This window comes from Clinocottus analis, unplaced genomic scaffold (genome assembly GCF_023055335.1).
Source record: "Clinocottus analis isolate CAN_PGR_092001 unplaced genomic scaffold, fCliAna1.0.p SCAF_3, whole genome shotgun sequence".
Taxonomy (NCBI): domain Eukaryota; kingdom Metazoa; phylum Chordata; class Actinopteri; order Perciformes; family Cottidae; genus Clinocottus; species Clinocottus analis.
Window position 1 is genome coordinate 6,733,100 of NW_027176042.1, and position 21,346 is coordinate 6,754,445.

General features: G+C 45.2%; 2 protein-coding genes across 4 annotated transcripts in view; one reads left to right on the plus strand and one right to left on the minus strand.

Annotated features, from left to right (window-relative positions):
* Window positions 1–1,846: 1,846 nt before the first annotated feature.
* Window positions 1,847–15,098, plus strand: etnk2 (ethanolamine kinase 2). Its single transcript, XM_068594387.1, has 9 exons — window positions 1,847–2,310; window positions 6,302–6,439; window positions 6,536–6,657; window positions 7,025–7,165; window positions 8,594–8,736; window positions 8,987–9,070; window positions 9,170–9,330; window positions 9,430–9,503; window positions 10,318–15,098. Exons 1-9 carry the CDS (start codon window positions 2,164–2,166, stop codon window positions 10,388–10,390), a joined length of 1,083 nt encoding a protein of 360 aa, XP_068450488.1. The 5' UTR covers window positions 1,847–2,163; the 3' UTR covers window positions 10,391–15,098.
* Window positions 15,099–17,757: 2,659 nt separating this feature from the next.
* The window catches only part of sox13 (SRY-box transcription factor 13), a 40,219-nt gene continuing 36,630 nt past the window's right edge, over window positions 17,758–21,346 (minus strand). For all 3 annotated transcript variants that reach the window (XM_068595031.1, XM_068595030.1, XM_068595032.1), the window contains exon 14: window positions 17,758–20,844. In XM_068595031.1, coding sequence (XP_068451132.1) covers window positions 20,541–20,844 — 304 coding nt within the window. In that variant the 3' untranslated portion in view covers window positions 17,758–20,540. The remainder of the gene's footprint in view (window positions 20,845–21,346) is intronic.

The following is a 21,346-nucleotide window of genomic DNA, read 5'->3' on the forward strand; positions in this document are numbered from 1 at the left end:
CACAACAAGCTTTACATCAAATGCATACAGAAAGTAGAAAGAAAGCTGAGAAAATAAGCTACAAACCAGCTGGACTGTAATCAGTGAGCGGGTGAGAAATGAACGAGCCGCCCAAACCATGAAGTGCACTCAAAGCCAATACAGCGACCCGAGCACTGGAGCGGTGTGCTCAGCACTGCGTGAACGCGTGAGGAACTGCACTGAGAATGTTATGGGAAGATTAAACAGATTTGTCTACGTGGGTCCAACCGTGGCCCTCTACTCCCAGACAGTAAACACTGCAGACGGGAATAAAAATCCCCCAAACTTCCTGTGAACTTGTTTATGTATTCCGGCCTTCACGCATACTCACACACACACACACACACACACACGCACGACAAGTTTGAGCAGATTTAACGTGGTTGGACGTCTGTGGTTGTTTATCTCATCGTTTCAGCAGCTGTCTTTGGCTCTGTAGTGACGGCGTGGAAGCCAAGGCGAGTTGAACTGCACAGATCAAGGATGAGTAGTGAAGATATCGTACCCTCGCAAAGCAGCGGTGTCCTCCCCATCTTTCTGAATGTTTAACCCATACTATACTCGCAGAAAAAGCAGACGACCGACGACCAAAGAGTCCAAAGAGGAGCCATGCTGGGACATAACAAAGTGGGATGATTTGGTCTAAAGTGTATCTGTGTTACAGAAGAAACAGGAGACAGTTATTTTGGGTAGTCCCTGCACTTCCATCCCCTGTTTGCACCACCTGGTGAAAACATTTGCATTCCTCTACTGCCACCACCAGACTGAGAGTTGTTACTGCTGTAGTGGAGGCTGCAAATAGCTGCAGGTCGTGTTGCCTTCATGTGTTCGACACAGCCTCAGCCGTTTGTGCGCTCATTTGGGCCTTTAGGCCGTCTATTTCATGCACAGCAAGGTACTACCCAAAAGATGTGCTGTTTTTTTCTCTCGCAAACTTAAACCAATAAACTACAAATGTGTCTGTAACTGTAACTGCGGCTCTCTGCATTAGATGTCACAGCTAGAAAATAGGCCGCCTGTTTCAGTACAATGGTGCGATAGTGTAGAAAGGAGATCTTGTTGATTTCACTCGTTGTATTTATCCGGTGGCTGTATTTGTTCTCTCTCTACTAATATCAATTACCCAACAGTGGTAAGACTAAACATTTGGACTAGCAGTATAACAACTATTTTTCTTTTTAAACCATTTATAAAAAAGGACTTTTAAGAAAGGCTTTTATTGGCTGAGGTCCGGCTTACTATACTGTTTGTCCTTACTCGCCTGTAGATTTAAGTATTTTTTGGATTAAGTGATACTATCTCTCCTTGTTTGTTCTGTTTTATTTATTTGGCTCTTTGTATGTCTCTTGTGGTGCTGGAATAATTAATGATCTTATCTCATTTTATCTCTAGTACAACTTTACGCTATTTAAATTGCAGAATATCAAACTATGCCTTTCAGGGTCACAGTATTATTATATGTATATGGTCATTTAAGTAATACATTCACTTCATCTTCTTTTCAAAATACCCTTTGCCCTGCCAGCTGCTTTTTCCAATAGGTACAGGCGGAGAATTGCTCTATAATAAAATAAATAATAAAAATTCTAATTTAATGAACAGCTTCTCTTAGTTCTGGTTTCTTAAAGTCTAGTGTGCCTATGTTACCTAATTGCTATGATATAGCTGACTTATTTTGCCTTAAAAACAAAGTAATTCAAATTCCAAACCTACATTCTAGTTTTTTTTAACGCTTCTTTGTACTCGGCTGTTCCCGGCTGCACTCGGACACACTCGGAGAAAAATGGGCGTGCTCGGCTGTGGTGCGTCTCAACCGGCGGTACAATCGGATGATCCCGGGCGGGCGGAGCCAAGTAGGAGGAAATGGTACAGTTGGCTGACTGCTCCCAAGAAAACCGGCGACGAGCATCCGTACCCGGCAGTTTGACCGTTTATTATCTTCGCTGCTTCAAATTTCACCGTCACCGCCACAGCCGTCGAGCCAGACAAACCTCTCACAGCCAGACTTCACTCATTTACCCCAAAAAGCACACCAGCCTCTAGCGACTCCATAAACCAAGCAGCGCGGTGTATGCTGCAATTTCTAGAACAGATCCGTGAAGGGCTCGGAGATTAGCGTTGGAGATAAACGGCCGCTGCAGGATGGAGACGCAGATACACGTGCCCGTCGGGTCGCCGGTAATTCGAAAAATCCCCATTTTCGTGGACGAACACAACGTGACGGAGGGCGCGATGAAGCTCATCAAGGAGCTGAGACCGTCGTGGGACCCGAGCGACGTCAAGACCAAGGTAACGTTATCCGCTAAGCTAGCCGCGCTGCGCGTGCTAGGCTAGGGTTAAGATTGACAGCTCCGCAGCATCACCAGGAGGAGGGCCGTTATCTATCGGCGGGGTTCATTGTGTCAACAAAACGACGGGGAACCCCCCGTCACCTCCACTTCCCTCCGAGGCGACGAAAAATAAGGCATGCCTCGTGTTTTTAATGTGTTTGCGGTGTTGTGAGCAACGTTAAAATGGACCCGTTTGCTGAGCCAGCGAGACGCTCTCCGTCAGCGGAAACTCTCACGCTAGCAGCCTGACGTGACGTCAGCAAGTAAGTTTACCTGGAGAGGAGGGTAAGGACTCGTTTCTGTCACGGGCCGCTCCGAAGTACACGGCATACGTCACCCAATAAAGCACGGAAGCCGAGAGTCGCGGCGGGCTTTAGTGCCCGGACACGGCGGCCAGCTGGTGACGTGATGGTTGGAGCAGACGCACCTTATGGACACCGCCATTGCTGCTGGTTGAACTCTGCTCTACTGCTGCTCACCCTCGCTTCTTTATTATGTCCCGCGCCGCTCTTTGTCAGGTTATTTTTTACTCTCAGTACAGTATTACATATTTATAACGTAGTGCACAACTAATACCTTGCAAGGATGCAACAGTTCTGTCCTACATAGTGAGATGCACTTAGTTTATAGATAGGATAGATAATAAGCAAACATTAAACCTTGCCACTGGTACCTTATTTACATTAAAAGTAACAATTGCAAATACATTTTAATCTGTGAGCCACCTTGCACTCTGGACAGCAGTTAGAGTATCTCTGGGAAAGTAGTTGACACTTGTTGGCGTGGCGTAGTGCCTTCAAAGGGACATTTTGGGTTGTGATCTGTGGCTTGCTTTGTGTTAAAAGACACACTGCAAAATAAGTCCTTTCAAAGTTGGGCCATTCATGTATTTGATGTTTTAGGTGAACACAGCTGGCGGAGATGGAGCTTTAGCTTGGGATAAGATTCCCTCTTGCGCTAACGCATCCCTAGAGCCCGAGTGTCCAACCAGCAGTCCTAAACCCAGACGTATTGTAACCCTGTTTGGTTTCCAGTTTAATTTGATTTGACATTTTACAAGTGACCAATTGTAGCAGAAGAACATGTTACAAAAGTTATACACATTCACATAATAATTGATCCAAAAAATGTTCCTCCTCTTCCCAAAGTACTTCTCATTCTTTACAAAGTAGCATATTAATCCGTGGTTGCCATTCTGCCATCAGTTTCTTACGCATCTCCTGTTGAACATTATACTCTGTCAGTTTAATATTAAAGAGCAGGATCAGTTTTAGGTCTGGGGTTTGTAACCGAGGAACATACACTGGACAAAAACATGTGTTTAATAAAAACCAGTACAGCACCGATGACATGGTAGCACAATTAGCATATTTAAGTCCTTTTCTTCTGCACTTACAGGATGTAAATGGACTCGCTGCTCGTAGTAGTGTGTTTTGTGCATTCATGAAGGACTGTTTAATAATGAAAGAAAAGCAGCAACACAACATCATTGATTTTTGTAATAACACATTTGTACCTTTTTATGGAGGATGTGAGCTCAAGGCCAGTCAGTGCTCGTTTTAAAAGAATGGACCCACAGGTTTACGCGGTCATTGAACATCCCCATCGCATGTAGAGATAGGACTCATTGAATTGGACAACAGCATTTTGTGTAATGTTAACATGATATGATTCACTCATGATCTGATGAATCTTATTTATAAACCAAACATATTTTTGAGAATATATTAAGATTTGTAATTGAAGATTCTGTTCTACACATGTAAAGATGTCATTCTTGAGAGTGGAACATTAGTTGATTTGATTTAAAACAAAAATAATCAGTAGGGCTACTGATACTGAGTAGTATCAAATGTTCTCCAGACAAACAATACCTACCGTCCTTTTTGATCCCAGATGTAGAGAAAAATTACTTATTTGTATGGTTTTGCTTGCAGCAGGTGTTCTTTGATTTCATGCAGGGCGTGATCTCACCCGCTTGCCACGGCAGCATGTCTGAGCCGCCGGCACGCACCAAGCCGTGCGACCAGCGCAGACTGAGCAAGCGATCCGCAAGCCAATGAGAGACACACACACATAAACATCCATTCAAATGATACCCTCGTAAAATTAGTACAAGGGAGAGTGAAGTGGTTAGGTCAAAGTCTTGGACATCAGGTGCGACAGTTGTGGGTCGACGCCAACCACATGTTCACGGCCCGCTGTCCAAGCTCTCTCTGGATCAGACACACACACAGGCGTACAAACTCTTCACCAAGAAAACAGAGGAGGTCTGAAGACGCTCTAATTGCAGGTCAACAAGGTTGTGCTAGTGAGGAGGATTTTGTTGTACACATACACACTCACACACCTGCAGTTGAGCTTGTGACAGTGTTTACCTCGACCACTACAGGCCAGACCAGCAGAGCTTTTTCTTAGTGACTGCGTTTGTCCGGACAGACCTTCATATGAAGTTGTGCAGCTGCACAGCTGGCAACCTGTTCACCAACAAGGTCATGGCAGAAAAAACAATGAGGAGATTGTAGGATTAATGTAAAAGTGCTATTGTGTTGAGTTTAGAAAGGGGGTGTACTGGAGCAGCGGGGGCTGTTGTTTTGATGGGTGCAGAAAGCGCTTAATGTGTTTGAGAGCAGCAGGATTCGCCCCCCTCGCCACCTGGGCAGGAAGGCTATCGCTGTGAATACAACACTCTCCATTTCCAAACATCGCACATCGAGTTCAAGAAAACAGCAACCTGTGCCAGCAGCAACAGAGCAACAGTGTCCTCTTGCAGCGCTCTCATGCCGAAGGCCAAATGATTCACCTCCTCAGAGGCTTTGTGGTCGGAGCGGACACTCACTCATAGAACGAAGAGAAGAAAGGGAAAAAAAGTAAAGCGTCAGGCTGAATGTTTACCTCTGTCTGGGTCCAAGCTTATCGCTGTCTGTCGACGTATTGATCGCCGGCCTTAGCGGCACATTGTGTGGCGGGGAGAAGGATCATGTCATGTGGTGGCAAAGGCGCGTACGCTCGGGGGTGTGTGGTCATAACAAGGATTCCTGCGTGCCCATCTTTGTGGTCAGCCACGTGTGGAATGCCAGATATGTGCGAGTGAGCGTTGGGGGGGGGGTGTATGTTATTGTGCTCGCTGCAGTGGGATGGAGCTGCTGGTTTCTACTGGAGTGAATTTGATATTTAGCTTTAAGCACAGATGTATTTCTTTCTTTTTGCTTGCTCTTCATTTTTGAAAGGGGCGTCGGCCTTAACTTGTTGGCCGCCCTGCAGATGAGTCGAGCGGTGCCGTCTGCAGTCAGCGGGGGAAGACGACGTTAGACTGACCCAACTGCATCCGCCACTCCACCCGTGCTGCGTTCAGGACGAGTGGGAGCTTTGGATGCTTGTCAAAGTCCTGTGCATTTTAACGTGCTGCATTTAGGACACGTGCAGACAGTAGGAACTCGGCCTCGCATGCGTTTTCAAGGTCTGCGTTGCTGTTATGAACAGTTACTAGCCCGTTAACGTGTAGCGTAAAAATGTGTGTGTGAAGCCTGTAATACGCCAACACAGTAAATTAATCTATTGTGGGCTAACTGTATCATTAGTGACATGGATGGCCCAATATAAGATCAATGTCTAGTTCACACTTAATATATATTATTTTTTATATGATTGAATTGCCAAATCAAATGTTGATTTTTTTAAAATTACATTAAAAAAATCCAAAGTATAAATAAAACAAAGCAGCTTGGCATGGTCCCTGTTTTCTGTGGTCGAAGGCACACGTGACAGTGAATGCTGCAGCGTGACAACATTTATCTCATGTAGGTCAAAGCCGCATGGCGTCTGCGCTGTTGGTTCTGAGCTGAAGACAGACGATGGATTCAGAGAACACATTCAAGATGTTTTTTCTGTGAGCCACAGTGGTGCTGTGCAGTCAGGGGTCTTCCTCACGTCTTTTCTTCCTCCTCCAGCTCTTCACCGATGGAACCACCAACAAGCTCGTGGGCTGCTACGTGGAGGAGAGTCCAGAGGACGTGGTCTTGGTCCGGGTATACGGGCACAAAACAGAGCTGATTGTGGACCGAGACAACGAACTCAAAAGCTTTCAGGTAGCCCGAAGAGCCGTGCTCTCCTGTGAATTAAAATCCACGGAATAGTGTCTCTGAATCTGATGATTTTCATTTTATTTCTCGGGTCTCCTCTAGGTGCTACATGCTAACGGTTGTGCCCCTCGCCTCTACTGCACCTTTCAGAACGGCATCTGCTACGAGTTCATGCAGGGGGATGCGCTCGGGACGCAGGACGTCAGGGATCCTTTCTTGAGCAGGTCGGGAACACGATAGTCTCGCGCGGCCACTTTGGATTTAGACTGAGCCGGGAACTATTGTGCTCTGAATTGTCCACAAACTACTTTACAATGTAGAGACGTCTCACAGGGAGGAAGCAAATGAGGCAAATACATGCAAGAGAGTCACTTTGTGATCATCACAATGTCCCAGAAGCAATCAATACTACCGCTAAATCTGATACCAGGGCTTTTAAAAACTTTTCCCCATGAGCTCCGTGTGTTACACAATGTACTCAGTTGAATCTTCCCAGGGACTTCTTGATACTTTCATGCTAAATCAGGATTGTCAGTCATGTTTGACTGTAGTCAGGGCGATGACCTTGTGTACCTCTTCGTCTCCCTTCAGACTGATAGCCGGGGAGATGGCTCGTATCCACGCCATCCACGCACATAACGGCTGCATCCCCAAACCCAACCTCTGGATCAAGATGCGAAAATACTTCTCCCTCGTGGCCACCGAGTTCACCGACCAAGCGTCTAACGTCAGGTGAGACCCGGCTCCTCGCTAGTTTTTGGTTGACACACACACACTCTCTAACTATTATTTTTTGAGCTCGGCGACTAGAAAAGCATGAATGCAGATGTCCTCATCGCCAGTGAAACTTTATTTCACACTGTGACGGTTTAGTTAAACTTTGTAATTAATCCACGGTGCTGAATCACGAGGGCGGGATCTGGACAGCTCCCGGATCGACAGTGGGCCGTTCCACCACCAAAGATTTGAGTTATAACGTTCCTGCTGTTATCGGGTCAGAGACGGCGTAATTGTGTTTCACGATGTTCTCGACACGTGATTTCATCACGACATGATTCCATTGAAAGACGATGGATCATCATATACAATTATCAACCAGGCCTAACTGTAGACCTGAGAGTTAATACCTGCTAGGACCTATCCAAACAATTTCTGACTCCACATGCAGTAAGAGGCCGGTGCATTCGGCGTTCAGAGTATTTGATGGAACTTTCATCTCTGGGAAAGAGTTCAGGCTGAAGACGGCTCTGTCTTTCCATCTCGGCACCGGACGCCTCAAAAGGCAGAACGTTTCATAACCTGGCCAGCTGCCCGGCCACAGCTGATATCTTTGTTCTGATGGCTATTAAATCCAGCATGTGGCTTATGTAACTGTAACAATAATAGCCGACTGGATTAAGGAGTCAGGGGCATGTGGCGGGCCAGCAGATGTTTGCTCAGCTCAGTGTATCGGGTCACTCTACTTCTTGGTTACGCAGATCAGCCCGGTCCCAGACGGCAGACACTTGTTGCAATGTGATTTAGAAACTGGCTAAGAAAAAATATTCTGGTGTGATACCGAATCATTTCAGCTGAAATGACGAAACACACCGGCCCCCTCCGTGTGATATCTTTACCACACCGCAGGCAGGGATTGAACCGTTGAGACTCAGTCAGGTAGAACTATACGAGGAGAGGGTGTGTGTGTATGTGTGTGTTACACAGCCTCCCTCCCTCCCAGCCTGTCAGGCTGATTTTGAAATAAGCCCCATAAGCCCATTACAGGGGTCTCTGCTCGGCACGGCAGTCCGGCTGGCTGCTTAACCCTTTCTTCACGAGCTCATTGGGCCACTTGGGTCACATGACCGGGGGCCGAACGCAGGTTAGACGTGTGAATGTTCAGTAGGCGTGCGTCATAAATGTGAAGAAAACTTTCCTGTTGCTTTAGTGAGCGTTGCTTAGGAATTAGGAAGATAAGAAGCAGCAGAGGTGGATGCTGGGTAAAGGAAACGAGGGGTTCGGGACCAACGCGTGTCGGTGGCAAAAATCCCACAAGCTCGTCTCGGCTGCTAAACAAGTGTTTGCATATTTGTCACGACAGTCCGAGAGGAGAAAACTGTGTTTATCTGTGTTTTATAAGAAGAAAATAGAAAAACAAAGCTTACCTGTCTCCCCCTCCAGGATCCAGCAGGAGGTTCCCAGCAAGGCGGTGCTGGAGCAGGAGATGGCGTGGATGAAGGAGCATCTCTCCAATCTGGGCTCCCCTGTGGTGCTCTGCCACAATGACCTGCTCTGCAAGAACATCATCCACAACGAAAAAGAAGGTAGGCTCCTCTGTGTTTGCTGCGGGATGAGAGACCGCCAACTTAAAAACTCAGTTTCACAAAGCATAGGCTAGTTTGATTAGCTTTGGAATTAAATCTGATACTTGTTACTTTCAAACACAGACTTCCTCCTACTTCCTAATTTATTTATTTTTACGGACTACGAGTGGAAATACTGAACTTTTTACCTAATTGAGCCAGCGCAGCATTACACTCTTCACATTGCCAGCGTCCCCTTGTCATCTCCCAGGTCACGTCCGCTTCATCGACTATGAATACTCCAGCTACAACTACCAGGCCTTCGACATCGGCAACCACTTCAATGAATTCGCAGGTTTGTCAAAAACCTTGTTGTGTTTTTGTTTTTTTAAGGTTGTATCCACACTCATCCGCGGCTTATCGTACAACTGTGCGTGTCATTGTGTTTGGTCAGGAATGGCGGAGCTGGACTACGGGCTGTATCCCAGTCGGGAGATGCAGATGGACTGGCTCAAAGTTTACCTGCAGGCGTACAAACTCTTCACCAAGAAAACGGAGGAGGTCAGCCCGCGAGAGCTGGAGACGCTCTACGTCCAGGTCAACAAGTTTGCGCTGGTGAGGAGGAATTTTTTGTATGCAAACACACACATACACACACACTAGTGTTTTACAATACTTTGTGTCACCTGACCTCTGATTCATGTCTCTCTTAAGGCTTCTCACTTCTTTTGGGGCTTCTGGGCGCTCATCCAGGCAAAATACTCCTCCATCGACTTTGACTTCCTCGGGTAAGTCGTGTGTGTGTGTGTGTGTGTGTGTGGGGGTGTGGGTGGGTGGACGATTTAGAGCTGCGTGTGGCAAACCCCCTCCCAGTAGGGCATTACATAAGTGATAGGTCGGACTGTGTGACTGAAAGGAATCTGTCCGTGTGGGTTAAACGAAGCATTATAAAAGACTGAAACCAAAAGCCAAGTTCATTTATCTTGTGAGCCTCCGTACCACGTAATACTTGCTGCTCACAAGCTTGTAACACACACACACACACACACACACACACACACACACACACACACACACACTGGAAAAAATATGCACCAATCAATACCTGAACCCGACCAGCAAACATCAGGTACTCGTCAGGACACAGCACCATCGTACTCGCTGTGTATGTGTGTATGCGTTTGTTGATGTTTACGTAAGTTCTGAATGAATGCTGCTTTGTCGCTTTGTATTTAGGACAGCGCCCCCTACATTAGTGCTTCTCACTATGTCGGTACCGTAACTTGATTGGTGCGTACGCGTGGACGGGCACTACAAGCGGTCTCGTGATTTAGAGGCGGGCCTCGATGGGTCCTCAAATGTCAACTGTAAAAAAAAAGGGACAAATAAATCAACTTCTTCTGTAGAAAGAAGACGTTTTGTATCAACATGTCAGCACAACATATTTTGTCCTCTTATTTTGAAAAAAAAAACATGCACAACAGCTGAACTGTTGTTCTAGTTTCCATTCACACACAGACACACACGCAGTCAGGGGAATTCAAGCTGGAGGCCAGATTCCTCCTCCTGCGCTTCAGCGCCTCTTTGCTCTTCTGTCTGCAGGTACGCCGTGCTGCGTTTCAACCAGTACTTCGAGACCAAACCTGCGGTCATGGCCCTGCAGATCCCAGAATGAGTGGAGACGGAGAGAAGACGGGAGGGAGGGTGTAACAGGTTGTTGTTGTGTTGTTTTTAAAGCTGGGAACTCTTCTCCGCGTGGACCAGCTGCTGACGGACCGCTGCCCGCTCTGCACCGGCATTCTGTCTTTTTTTTTTGTCTCCAACAAGCAGCGGCCGCCCCTTCGTCGCTCCAACTTAGCTCCGCGCTCTAGCTCGAGAATGATAGACCTTCCACGGGGGTCCCACGTGGGACAGAGTGTATGTCGTGCGTATGTTTGTGTATCTTAATTTACCCCGGCGTCTTGCAATTCCCTCTTCGGTGCAACTGAACAAGGCGTAGTGAGCGCAGCCGTCTTGACTTTAGGGTGGAGAAATGGTCCACAGCGCCTGGTAATGAAGGTGGAAAGAGGGACGAGACGCCTTATGAGGAGTTCGATGCCGACACTGACAGGTAGCCCGTTGTGCGTTGTATCTATGGCTCCATGCCATGGCATCATTATGGTTCGAAACTAATATTACAAACTGAAATTCTTTCCATTTTTGCAAGTGGTGTGTGAGTGAGAGCATTCCTCCTCCCTATCTGCAGGTATTTTAATTATTTAATTTGTATTTTATTATTTTACCCTCCATCTTTGATGCTAAGTGCTCGTAGCTGCGTTTTTTTTGTGTTTTTTTTTTGCACTGCACTTCCCAGAAATCACCTGTGCATCAAACACTAGGGGTGAGGGTACTCTGTGGTCTTTCCTCATGATTGAAATATATATTTTTTCTCTCTTTTTTTTTTTTTTAGCTTCTGTCAGTTCCTCTTGTAGTCACTCCGAGCGAGCTGCTGCCACTGCTGCTGCTGTAGAAATGTGAAGAGAACTTTTCAGTGTGCCAGCAGACTTTTCCCCTCGGAGCGACCGACCACCCGAGGAACCGCAGAAGGAAAAGCTTTTCAAGGACTCGCTGAAGGTTGCGTCACTGTTGTGTTCTAGCAATCGGTGCTAGAGAGTAGCTGAACGTGCATTTATTTATACGCGTGAAGACGGATTATTTAACATCTCAGGTCGGCTTCACGGTCGCTTTAGTGAGCGTTGCTTCGTGTTGAATTAGGAAGATGCGAAGCAGCAGAGGGGAGGTGGATGCTGGGTAAAGAAAACGAGGGGACCTGTGGTTACGTCACTCTGAGCGTTTTCCACCTACTTGACTTTTATGGTTGCAGTGAATCGCTCTGTTTAACTTTCCATTTAGACATTCCAGACCGCTTGGAAAATCACAACCTCCGTCACCCCCTAAAACCACCACCCACCCCTCCTCTGTTCCTAATGCCCTCCTGCATGTTCTCCCCCTGATCTCCTCCCACCCCAGTTTGTTAGGTTTTTTTATCTGTTGGGATTGAGGCAGCAGCACCTGTCCTCTCAAGCCCCACACACTGTCCTCCATTCACATCACAGATTTGAGATCGGGTCGAGGGTGGCTTTCAAGAAGAGGCAGGAAGTGTTGCTAACGCGATATCGGCTTTTACTTGGATGGAGAAACATGTCACGTGGCAACACCAGAGAAAAAACACCAAAGTGATCTCCTCTTGATGCACACGGTCCGTGTGTTGCTGTAACACGTAGCTAACGGAGTTAAGCTGTCACGGTTAACTGAAGGCAACCAAACTACTTGGTTAGGGTGGGAAAAAAAACACAAAAATGTTACTTTAGTTTTGTAACTTGAGTTTGAGATGCAACACCATGTGACCCGGTGACGTAGCGTTACATAACGCTATTGGTCAAAAATAATAATACACGCATAGACTTTTGGCCTCACTTGGGACACAAACGCCCCCGTGTTGGGTTGACCCATCCACCAAACTCTCTTTCCCACCCTTGAAAAGGACTTTCTCGCTCTCTACTACCTCCGTTGCTCTGAGCGTCGAGTCATGACATTGATGGGAGTTGAAAGCCCAAATGATTGTTTAACCGATGAAGCGCATTCAAACAAAAATTGTGAAAAAATGCTCATCAGAACTTTGCAGAGCCCAAAATAACTATTTAGTCACAATCATTTTTGACAAAGACATCCTGCTACTCGACACATTTGATGCTTGATAGGCATTTTCTCACAGGTTTTGCTTGAAATGTAACTATATTATTATATAATTTGTATTATATAGTTATTTCGACTATCAGAGCTACAGGAGACAGACGACCGTGGTGAGCATTGCCAGTACACTGATTGTGTCGCGTGTCAGTCAGCGGAGGGGCGGGCCCTTTAATAAGCACAGATCGGCCCTTTACTCACTCACTCCTTTTTGTCCTCGGTAGTTTGAGAACTCAGATTTAACTTCCTGTTTTCATTCCGTTGGCCTTAAACTCGATTCGCAAAACGCAACTCATTCGTGAATGTGGGCTCCGGCTCCTCTCGTCCTCTGAAGCCGTTCAGCCGTGTGTCCTCTCAGTCACCCACATGCTCCCCGGACACCCGACAGGGGGAGACACGGAGCCCTGACCTTTTGTCCGCCGCTGCAGGTTTCATATAACATGATGGGCTTAATAATTTACCGAGTGAGCGGCGGCCGAAGGGACGCCGACTGATGGTTTCAAGTCAGAACAGTTGACCCTGAGAAAGTGTGTTCAAGACGGTCTGAGGGTCTCTCAGCGGAAGGGTGCTCGTATGACGACGCATGTGCACTTTTTATTTCAGGCCCTTGTTTTAGTGAACTAATAGTGGAGTAATCTGTTTAGATTTTCAGACAAATGCCAAATTAGTGAATTTGCTGCTTGAGTGCACAATCCTAATACCCTTGTAGGAATTCAGCCTTGATAGGAGAAAAAAAAAGGCAGTTTGCACTTGATGAATTTCTCCATCCACGTGAGGACACTGAACCTGAATGGAACTCAATCTGGTGACACAGTTTGGGATTATTTTTTTATTTTTAAGCGAGAAGGGTCAGGTTTATTTAGTTTATGGACGCAGGAGCAGCCAGTGGTGTTACGAGCTAAATGTAGGGTTGAACTGAAAACACATTCCACACAGGATCCAGTTCGTCCTTTGGAAACTTTGCCCTCTTTTAGAAGTGGGCTGATCTCTCAGCAGCCGTTCGGCCCGTTGGTCACCCTACCCACTGTGTTGTATTCATGTTGCACCAAACGGTTTGGTACCGAAATATTTTAGTCCAGCGTTTATTCCGAAGGCTTCAACATGTGTCACACACATACACACACACACACACACACACACTGTGAAACTACTAAAGTGACGTTATCCTAGCACTTAAAAACACATGGACCCTAGTAACACGCAGTATGTTAGAGGGAACAGGCCATCACAATTCAAAACATAAACTTCTGTCACCCAGAACGATGGACACGTCTTTAAAGAGTAAAAACAGCAGCGTTTCTAACTGCCTCCATTAGGTGAGTGTTTCAAGTCTATTGCTCCACCCAGCATCGATGGACATACTCCACAGTGATGTCACCGTGTACAGAGTACACATCTACGTGACTGCAGCAAAGTAAGAAATCAGACCAGTACGAAGTGTTCAGTAAGCAGAAACTGGACAACGACATTGAATTAATTGATTTCAACTCAAGGTTCACTTGCTAGCTTTTTTTTTGGGAGCTTTCGCATCACATGGGCTTCACTCAAACTACATACTTTGCCTGCAGTGTGTACTGATTTGGCCGAAATGTAGCAAACAAAGCAGAATATACAGTTATGCCAAAAAATACCCAGATGTCCTGGTTTGTCCAAAAAAATGGACCAGTATTCATCAGAATAGTCTACCTCGTCTACTTACTGTATCCCACCATGCAAAGCGCTGGAACAGCACAAACAAAGTTCATTAAAAAGGATTTATTTTTTAACAGTTTTCCACAAACTGCCGTGATGGCGAGCCGGCGCCTGCTGCAGACAGAAGATGGAGTCTGCTCGGTAGCCATGGAGATCGCTGCCTTGACATCTGTTGTCTGGCCAGAAGCTATTCAAAAAAAAAAAAAAAACTGCGTTAAAATAAATGATGTCACTTGACCTTGCATGTGTTTGCCTCTGTTGCATACTATATGCGGATATACCTCCAAAATATATCCGACTAAATCTTGTTTCATGGTACGAGTGACACTATCACACGGTGGGTAAGGTGAACACGAGCCAAACGAGAAGTTGGCGTTGGCATCCAGTGAAGTCACTGACGGCCTGTTTGAAGCCCGATGCGACCTCCAGTGTCCCAGACGTCCGAATCTCTTGTTCCAAGCCGGCCGCCAACGTCTTCACCCGCTTTCTTTTTAGGCCTCACGTGGTGTTTTGAAGCCGTTTTAACAGGGTTTATTTATTGGGTGCATCTAACGTTGCATTTCGCACTTTTTCTTTTGTTCCTTTCTAATAATACCAAATGGTAAGCTTCAGAGGGTTTGCACTGCAGTTCATTTGAGATTAACTATTTTTTGTGTGTTGAGTGTATTAACTTAATTTTGAGAAACACTGTACAGATAACAGATTTTTTTTTGTTGTTTTTTTCTTCCCTTCGTTTGTAAGCTGATATTTACTTTTTGTAAAGTGCTTCGAGCGCTGTCTAAAGGGACCCAGCGTTCTGCCGGCAGACTTTAAATGTGCTCATCCGACTGCGAGAGGAGACGGCGGAGATGGAGGCTGTAAATACTGTAAGAAATACTGTGAAAAAGCTTACTGTACAGTGATCCTTCACACCTCTGTAGGAGTGGCGAGAGGAATTATTTAACAATTGTCAGTAAATATTTCCATTAAAATGTATAGAATAATAAATACAAATAGTCTGTGTGTGTTTCATTGGTTTGCTCTTAAAAAAAAAAGAAAAAGGTTTTGTCCTGTTTGTGTGTTGGTGCCAGCTGACCTGGTGCCTCAGCCTTACAGGAGGAAGGAAGGAGAAACTTGTGCTGGAGGACGTCCTGCCAACACACACACACACGTTCACACACACACACACACACACACACGGAGGCAAAAACAGTACAGTCTGCCGATGACTCCTCACATCCTAGACACGGAGCTTTTCACGTGTCTGACTTCATCTGCATTGTCCTGCTGCCTCACTCCCCATCACCTCCCTATATTTAATACACTGTTCATAATGCCAGTTGGCGGCCATTCAAGAAATACAACCGGCAAGGGAGAAATACAAAATATTTATTCATTAGGTATTGGAATTGAACAGTGGGGAGTTTTTATTTAAGACATTTATTTTTGTAATTAGTTTCCTGTCCACTGGTGACTTTTAACCGGTGGTTTGATACTTCTATCAGGCTTTTGGAATGCTGCATGAATGACGACCATAACTCAGAAATGCATTTTTCTTTGCACTTCCAGTCCCCTCGATGGGTTTCTGGTCTGTCGACTAAAATAACGTTCATGTTGAGATTTTATCATTTCGTTCTGGGTTGCTTAAAGTTCATTTATAACTTTTTTAAAAACTTTCATGAAACTACAGAACTAGTTTAAGGAATAATTCACTCATTGTTTGTCTGCTTGCACGCCATTGCAATTTCTGGTGACTGAATTTCATATCAACTGTAATCAAAGTGCCAATATGCTTCCTCCAATCATCTTCCATTACAGTTTTTCTCGATTGTTAAACACAAAACCTGGTTCCTGTGGCACAAACACCCAAACCTTTTCGTCATTCCCTGAAGCACACACACATTTCCCGTAACCAAATACACAATTCACCTGTGTCCACACCGCACATGTCTCAATATTCCAAACACTTTCTGCAAAGCCTTACACAAAAGTGACCACATCAATCATTCATTGCACTACGTGTTCATTCAGCAAACACATGCTCTCAATATAATGAACTCAAGTTATCACAACATGAACTCAGAGACCACACCCTTCTCAAGATGAAAACACTCAGCCTGAAAATTGTTAACACACCATTTAGAATTGGAGGTCAATAAAAAGAGATTAGAGGCATGCTCATGTCCTTTGGAACAATGGATCCCAACCAAGCAGAGGTTGAGAGACTAGAGAGAGGGAGAGGAAGAGGACAGCAAAGACAAGTAAGTTCTGATGAAATCCGTGCCACTGTCGTTCATCATGTGGTGGTCCATGGGAGGACAATGAAAGAAGCCGGCCGACTAGTCCAGACAAACTTAAGCCGTTTCACAGTTGCATCCATTGTACTTTCAGGAGGGAAAACGGGTAATTTGCCTCATTGTCACTATGTATTGTATCACAGTACATGCACAGTAATGTTGCAGTACATATAGACTGAATATCCACCGTATGCTGTATAGTTTTTACAACAAAATACTGCATAAATCAGTAATGGTCATTTTTACAGAACTGAGAGGCAGCCATCCATTGGAGGCAGGCGGCGATTGCTCACTGCTGAGCAGGAGACTGCCGTGGTAAATATGATGATTGGCAGTAATGCCATCACTTTGAGGGAGATTCAAACCCGCATTATTGAAGACCAGGAAATATTTCAAGGCACTAACAGCATAAGCCTTTCCACCATTGACCGGGTCATACAGTGGAACCACATAAGGACAAAGCAACTTTAACGCATGCCTTTTGTAGTATTGTTTTTGGGGATTTGCACTTAAAGTCGAACCAATCGTCCATTTGTTGTTTTTTTTGCCGTCCACGTAAAAAACAGCAGATTTTCAGTTGTAGGCTGATTCAAAACGCGTTGTACAATGCCAGAATCCAATATTGACAAAAGGAACAAATACTGGAGAGTTGACCTCGAGAGGAAATGAAAGAGCTCACAGGGCTTCCAGCAAAAAAAGGGTTTTATCTGAACCCAAACTATTTAATTTAACTAAAGGTAACAGAGTAGAAAGCCCTGAAAACAATCATCCAGAGAGTACAGTTCCACTAGCAGCTAGCTACTCTGTGAGCCTGCAGTGCTTCAATACGATTGTTCACGTTGAGACGGCGCTAACGGGCTGACTTTAACTTAAGTGGGTGGAATATTTACCATGGTCACCATTTTGGTTTGGCGCGGTAGCGTGCCAACAATTAGCGCACAAAAATCCATCAGGTTAGCCAAAGCTAATGGGGAACGTCATGATTTAGCACGAGGCCCGTTTGGCCGTAACCTCAACTTGAATTATGACCAGATATTTACATTGGAGCGCAGCCGCAATTAGCGTTTTTCGTTGCAGGTGTGCTCCACAACACTTTTGAAATACGGCATGTTGGTTTACTGAGCGGTTTCCAACATGACTTACCCTGTTTGCACGAGACGCTAATGTGCCAGCTGAGAAATCAGGGAAATACGACATGGCTGGATACGCTGATTCACTGACCAAGCCGAGAGGCCTGTGGGCAGAGACCTGACAAACACACTGCTAAATAAATAAATCATTCCAAACACAAGTAGCACAACCAATTTATTGTCTTTCAAGAAAAAAAAAAAAAACACAACTCTGAAAACATAGAGAAACATACACCTTTAAATTACACAGGCTCTTATAAACAAAATAAAGTCTCTTTCTATATTTACATCAGCAGGGGGCAAGGACAGGTGACTCCTCAGCATGTCTCCACTAAAATAAGATAAACGTTTACCTCCGCTATTCGTCGCTGTGCACAAAAGCCGGCATCTTTACTCCACACGGCCCTGACCCTGATTGTTTAGGATGAGCCCCGGACCGCAATGTCTGAAATGTGTCCTTTTTTTTTAAACTGTATTTTGGATTTGTCATCTTTGCAGTTTGCTAAAGTTGGTTCAACCCCCATTGTTATTTAGGTACGCTAAGTTTTGGTCAAAACGGCTGTAATGGTCAATATGGTTATTGAGTGATGAGAACAAAGACACCAAAACTACCCATGTGCCCTGTGTTTTTTTCTGCTAATAGTATCATGCTATTAGCTAAAATTTAAACTATCAAGCCTACTTCTTCTTACTATCAAGGAATGTAGGGTACGCTAAGTGATAACATGGAGCCGAGTATCCTCAGCGTGCTAAACTGTTAGCATGTAGCACCAAAACCAACAATGCCCTGAAGCCCAGAGGGCTTATAGAGAGTCCCATCACTTCCATATTCTCCAATGGACCTTTTGTTTCTACAGCAATGGCGGCTCATGGAGCCTCTAAATAGTTCCCGGAAATTAGCAGTTTTTGGACCGTTTGTGATGGAGGGGAGACGTTTAAATAAAGAGATTTTATTAACACAAGTCACTACATATATATGTTGGTATTCCATATGAATATTTTGAATTAGTTATAATCAATGTCTACTTCCAGGAACTAACTCAAGTCTAATGAGTTTCGCGATGACATTTTGAGCTTCCCGTTGACGGGACTCTGTTTTATAGGCCCTGTGGACTCGTGGATGATTTGGGGGTTTTTCGTTTCACACCTCGAAACTTTCGGTTCAGTTTCCATTTCTCTTACTTTGTGTCACACTCTTAACAGCTCGTAACCATTGATGGACCTTTTCCATATCTCTGTAGCAGCCAAGAGAATACATGGGGTCAATGAACCACAGCTTCCGCTCCCATGTGACTTGGGAGTGATTCGTCTCTGAATTAAGCCTTTCAGCCTTGAAATATAAAAATGATCCCAACGCAGCTTCAGGATATCCAAGGGAACATCAGTGTCAACATCTCGGAACAAGGCCCCGGTGCGCTAGTACCAAGACAATTATGATTTGCTGAAAAATCCTGAAAATCGTTTCCGAAAACTGAACATGTAAGATGTCGTATTTGCAGTACGGTGGGACGCTGCATCTCAAGAGCAGCAAAAAAAAAAAAAAAGAAAAGAAGAAAAAAAACATTTGGTAACAGAGATAGGAGGTGCTCAACACAACAATCAATTAACACTCAAAGTAGCAAACACAGAGGTATATAAAAAAGAAATTGGGTGAGGCTCGTTGTGGAGAGGCAACTGATAAGACACACAAGTACAGCATATACAGCACAGCTCAACCGAACAGTGGGATGTGGGGGGACGACGAAGAGGAGGGTTGGATTGTTGATTTACTGGACTTTGTCTGGGGTGCAACGTCATAAAAATGATTACATTAGCAGTCCGATTGTAAACCGTTGGGGTGCAGTGAGACATCCCTCACGTATTAAATGTTTCTAAGCTTAATTAGCTTAAATTTATGTGTGAAACGTGCTTCGTCTAAACTGGTACAAATAAAAAAAATACAAGGTACCTGTCTATAGTCTACAATAAATGGTGGTCGACACACCTGGCTATGGACGAGTACCTCACTTTTAAAGAGATATTCTGTCTAGAATTTAATTTGTTGAAAGGCAATTTTGCTCTTGAAGTTCAGTTAACTCGTCACAAGGAGACTTATGGGTAAACCGTAATGACCCTGATGTCATCAGGAGGTTATCCCGCTTGATGTTAGCGCTTACAAATCTATATTAGAAAAATGTGACCAAGAAAAATGGAAGTAAGAAGTGGGCATGTAAAAAAATGTTTTACCGGCAGGAAGGGAGGGTCTATTGTAACACAGTGCATTGTGGGTACCAGGGTCTGAAAGTCTGTGTTCAATTTGACCATTCTTTCAGGAATCATAGCCCATGCATCTTCACGGGAAAAAGTAAATGCAATACTGAATCTCTGAAATACACCTTCGATCGCTCCATTTTGTTTACCCCGTTAATCTTTCTGTCCAACTTGACAAATTCCATGAAAAAAAAAAGGAAGAAGAAGATACTTTTTGTGTGAAAATGAAAGCAGACAAGAACTCTCCTCCTCTGGGTGTTTTCATTGAGTAATAACCAGCTTTCACCAGCAGGGGGCAGTGCCGACACACTGATAGCAAACGGCTCCGTTGGCGGCCGATCACAGAGGAGTTGCTCGGCTGTCCAACAGGTGAAAACAGGGATTCTGTGAAGCTCGTCTCTGCAGGGGACCATTTTGTTTTGCCCGGGAGGCAAAAGTAGAAGCATGAGGAATTAAACGATAAAAACCTTCTACGTTCTGAATTCTAAAACAAAGCAGCTGCTGAAATGTCTATGAAGGGAAATGGGTAAGATAAGAGCTTGCCTTTGTGTGTGCGTGTGTGTGTGTGTGTGTGTGTGTGTGTGTGTGTGTAGGACAGCATTTCACTGAAAACAACTAATGTACAAGGAGTGACGTTCTACCAACACATCTCTTCACCCCTCCATTCTCCACCTGGCTCCTCTGACCGTCAGTCAACTAATGGCATCCTTTCCTTCTCATCTTTTTCTTCTCTTTTCACCCCCCAGCTTCAGTCCGTCAAGAGCACCAGTTCCCCCTCGCTCCTCTCTCCCCCGTCGCTCTCCTCTCCTTCGCTGTACGGAGGGCGCTCCCTCTCCCTCTCCCTCTCCCGCTCCCTCTCCCTCTCCCGCTCTCGGGGCAGGGAAGTGGGCGTAGCCTGGCCCTCCGCCCGCCGCAGCGCGGGGGCGACCTGTGGCAGGTAGTGCTCCAGCAGCGCCGGGTGAAAGGGCACGGTCGCCACCGAGACCGAGCCGGCGCCGCCCGGGTACTGGCCGTCGCTGTGGGGGTAGTGGAGCTGCTGCGGTTCCGTTTGACTGGAGAGACGGGAAGGGACACGGGGACAATGAGACTGGAGGACCAATGAACGGGGACTTCTTTCCCCCTTTCATATGATGAAAATGAAATGAAATGTATATTGGCTCAAACGGTCACTGTATGTCACTCTGTCCCGCTGCCAATCAGAGAAGTTTGCTCCAGCCGGTGGGCGGGGCTTAGTTTTACTTGACTTTCTCATAGTGACAGTTTGAGACCGATATCATTTAAAAAAAAAAAAAAGGTTGTACTACCAACAGCAGCTTTAAAGTACTTTAAATACTGGTCATTCTAAATTGAAGTATTGATACATGCGTTTATTATATTGGTCGAGCTGAAATTTGAATTTGATTATGATATTGTACATCTAGCGTTTCATTTTTCAACAGGATAAAAAAAAGGTTTGACAGAGTTTCCAATATTAAACCTGATGCTGGTTTTTCCTGCTGATTTTCTCCGAGCTGAAACTAAAACGTCAAAGCTATAAGCTTGTGTATAAAAATA

What these genes read in the sequence shown, in the direction of transcription:
- etnk2 (XM_068594387.1), top strand. Translation starts at nt 2,164, where the DNA reads ATGGAGACGCAGATACACGTGCCCGTCGGGTCGCCGGTAATTCGAAAA. An exon ending in AGGGATCCTTTCTTGAGCAG is followed by an intron (nt 6,658 to 7,024) that starts GTCGGGAACACG and finishes GTCTCCCTTCAG; the next exon opens with ACTGATAGCCGGGGAGATGG. An exon ending in CATCCACAACGAAAAAGAAG is followed by an intron (nt 8,737 to 8,986) that starts GTAGGCTCCTCT and finishes GTCATCTCCCAG; the next exon opens with GTCACGTCCGCTTCATCGAC.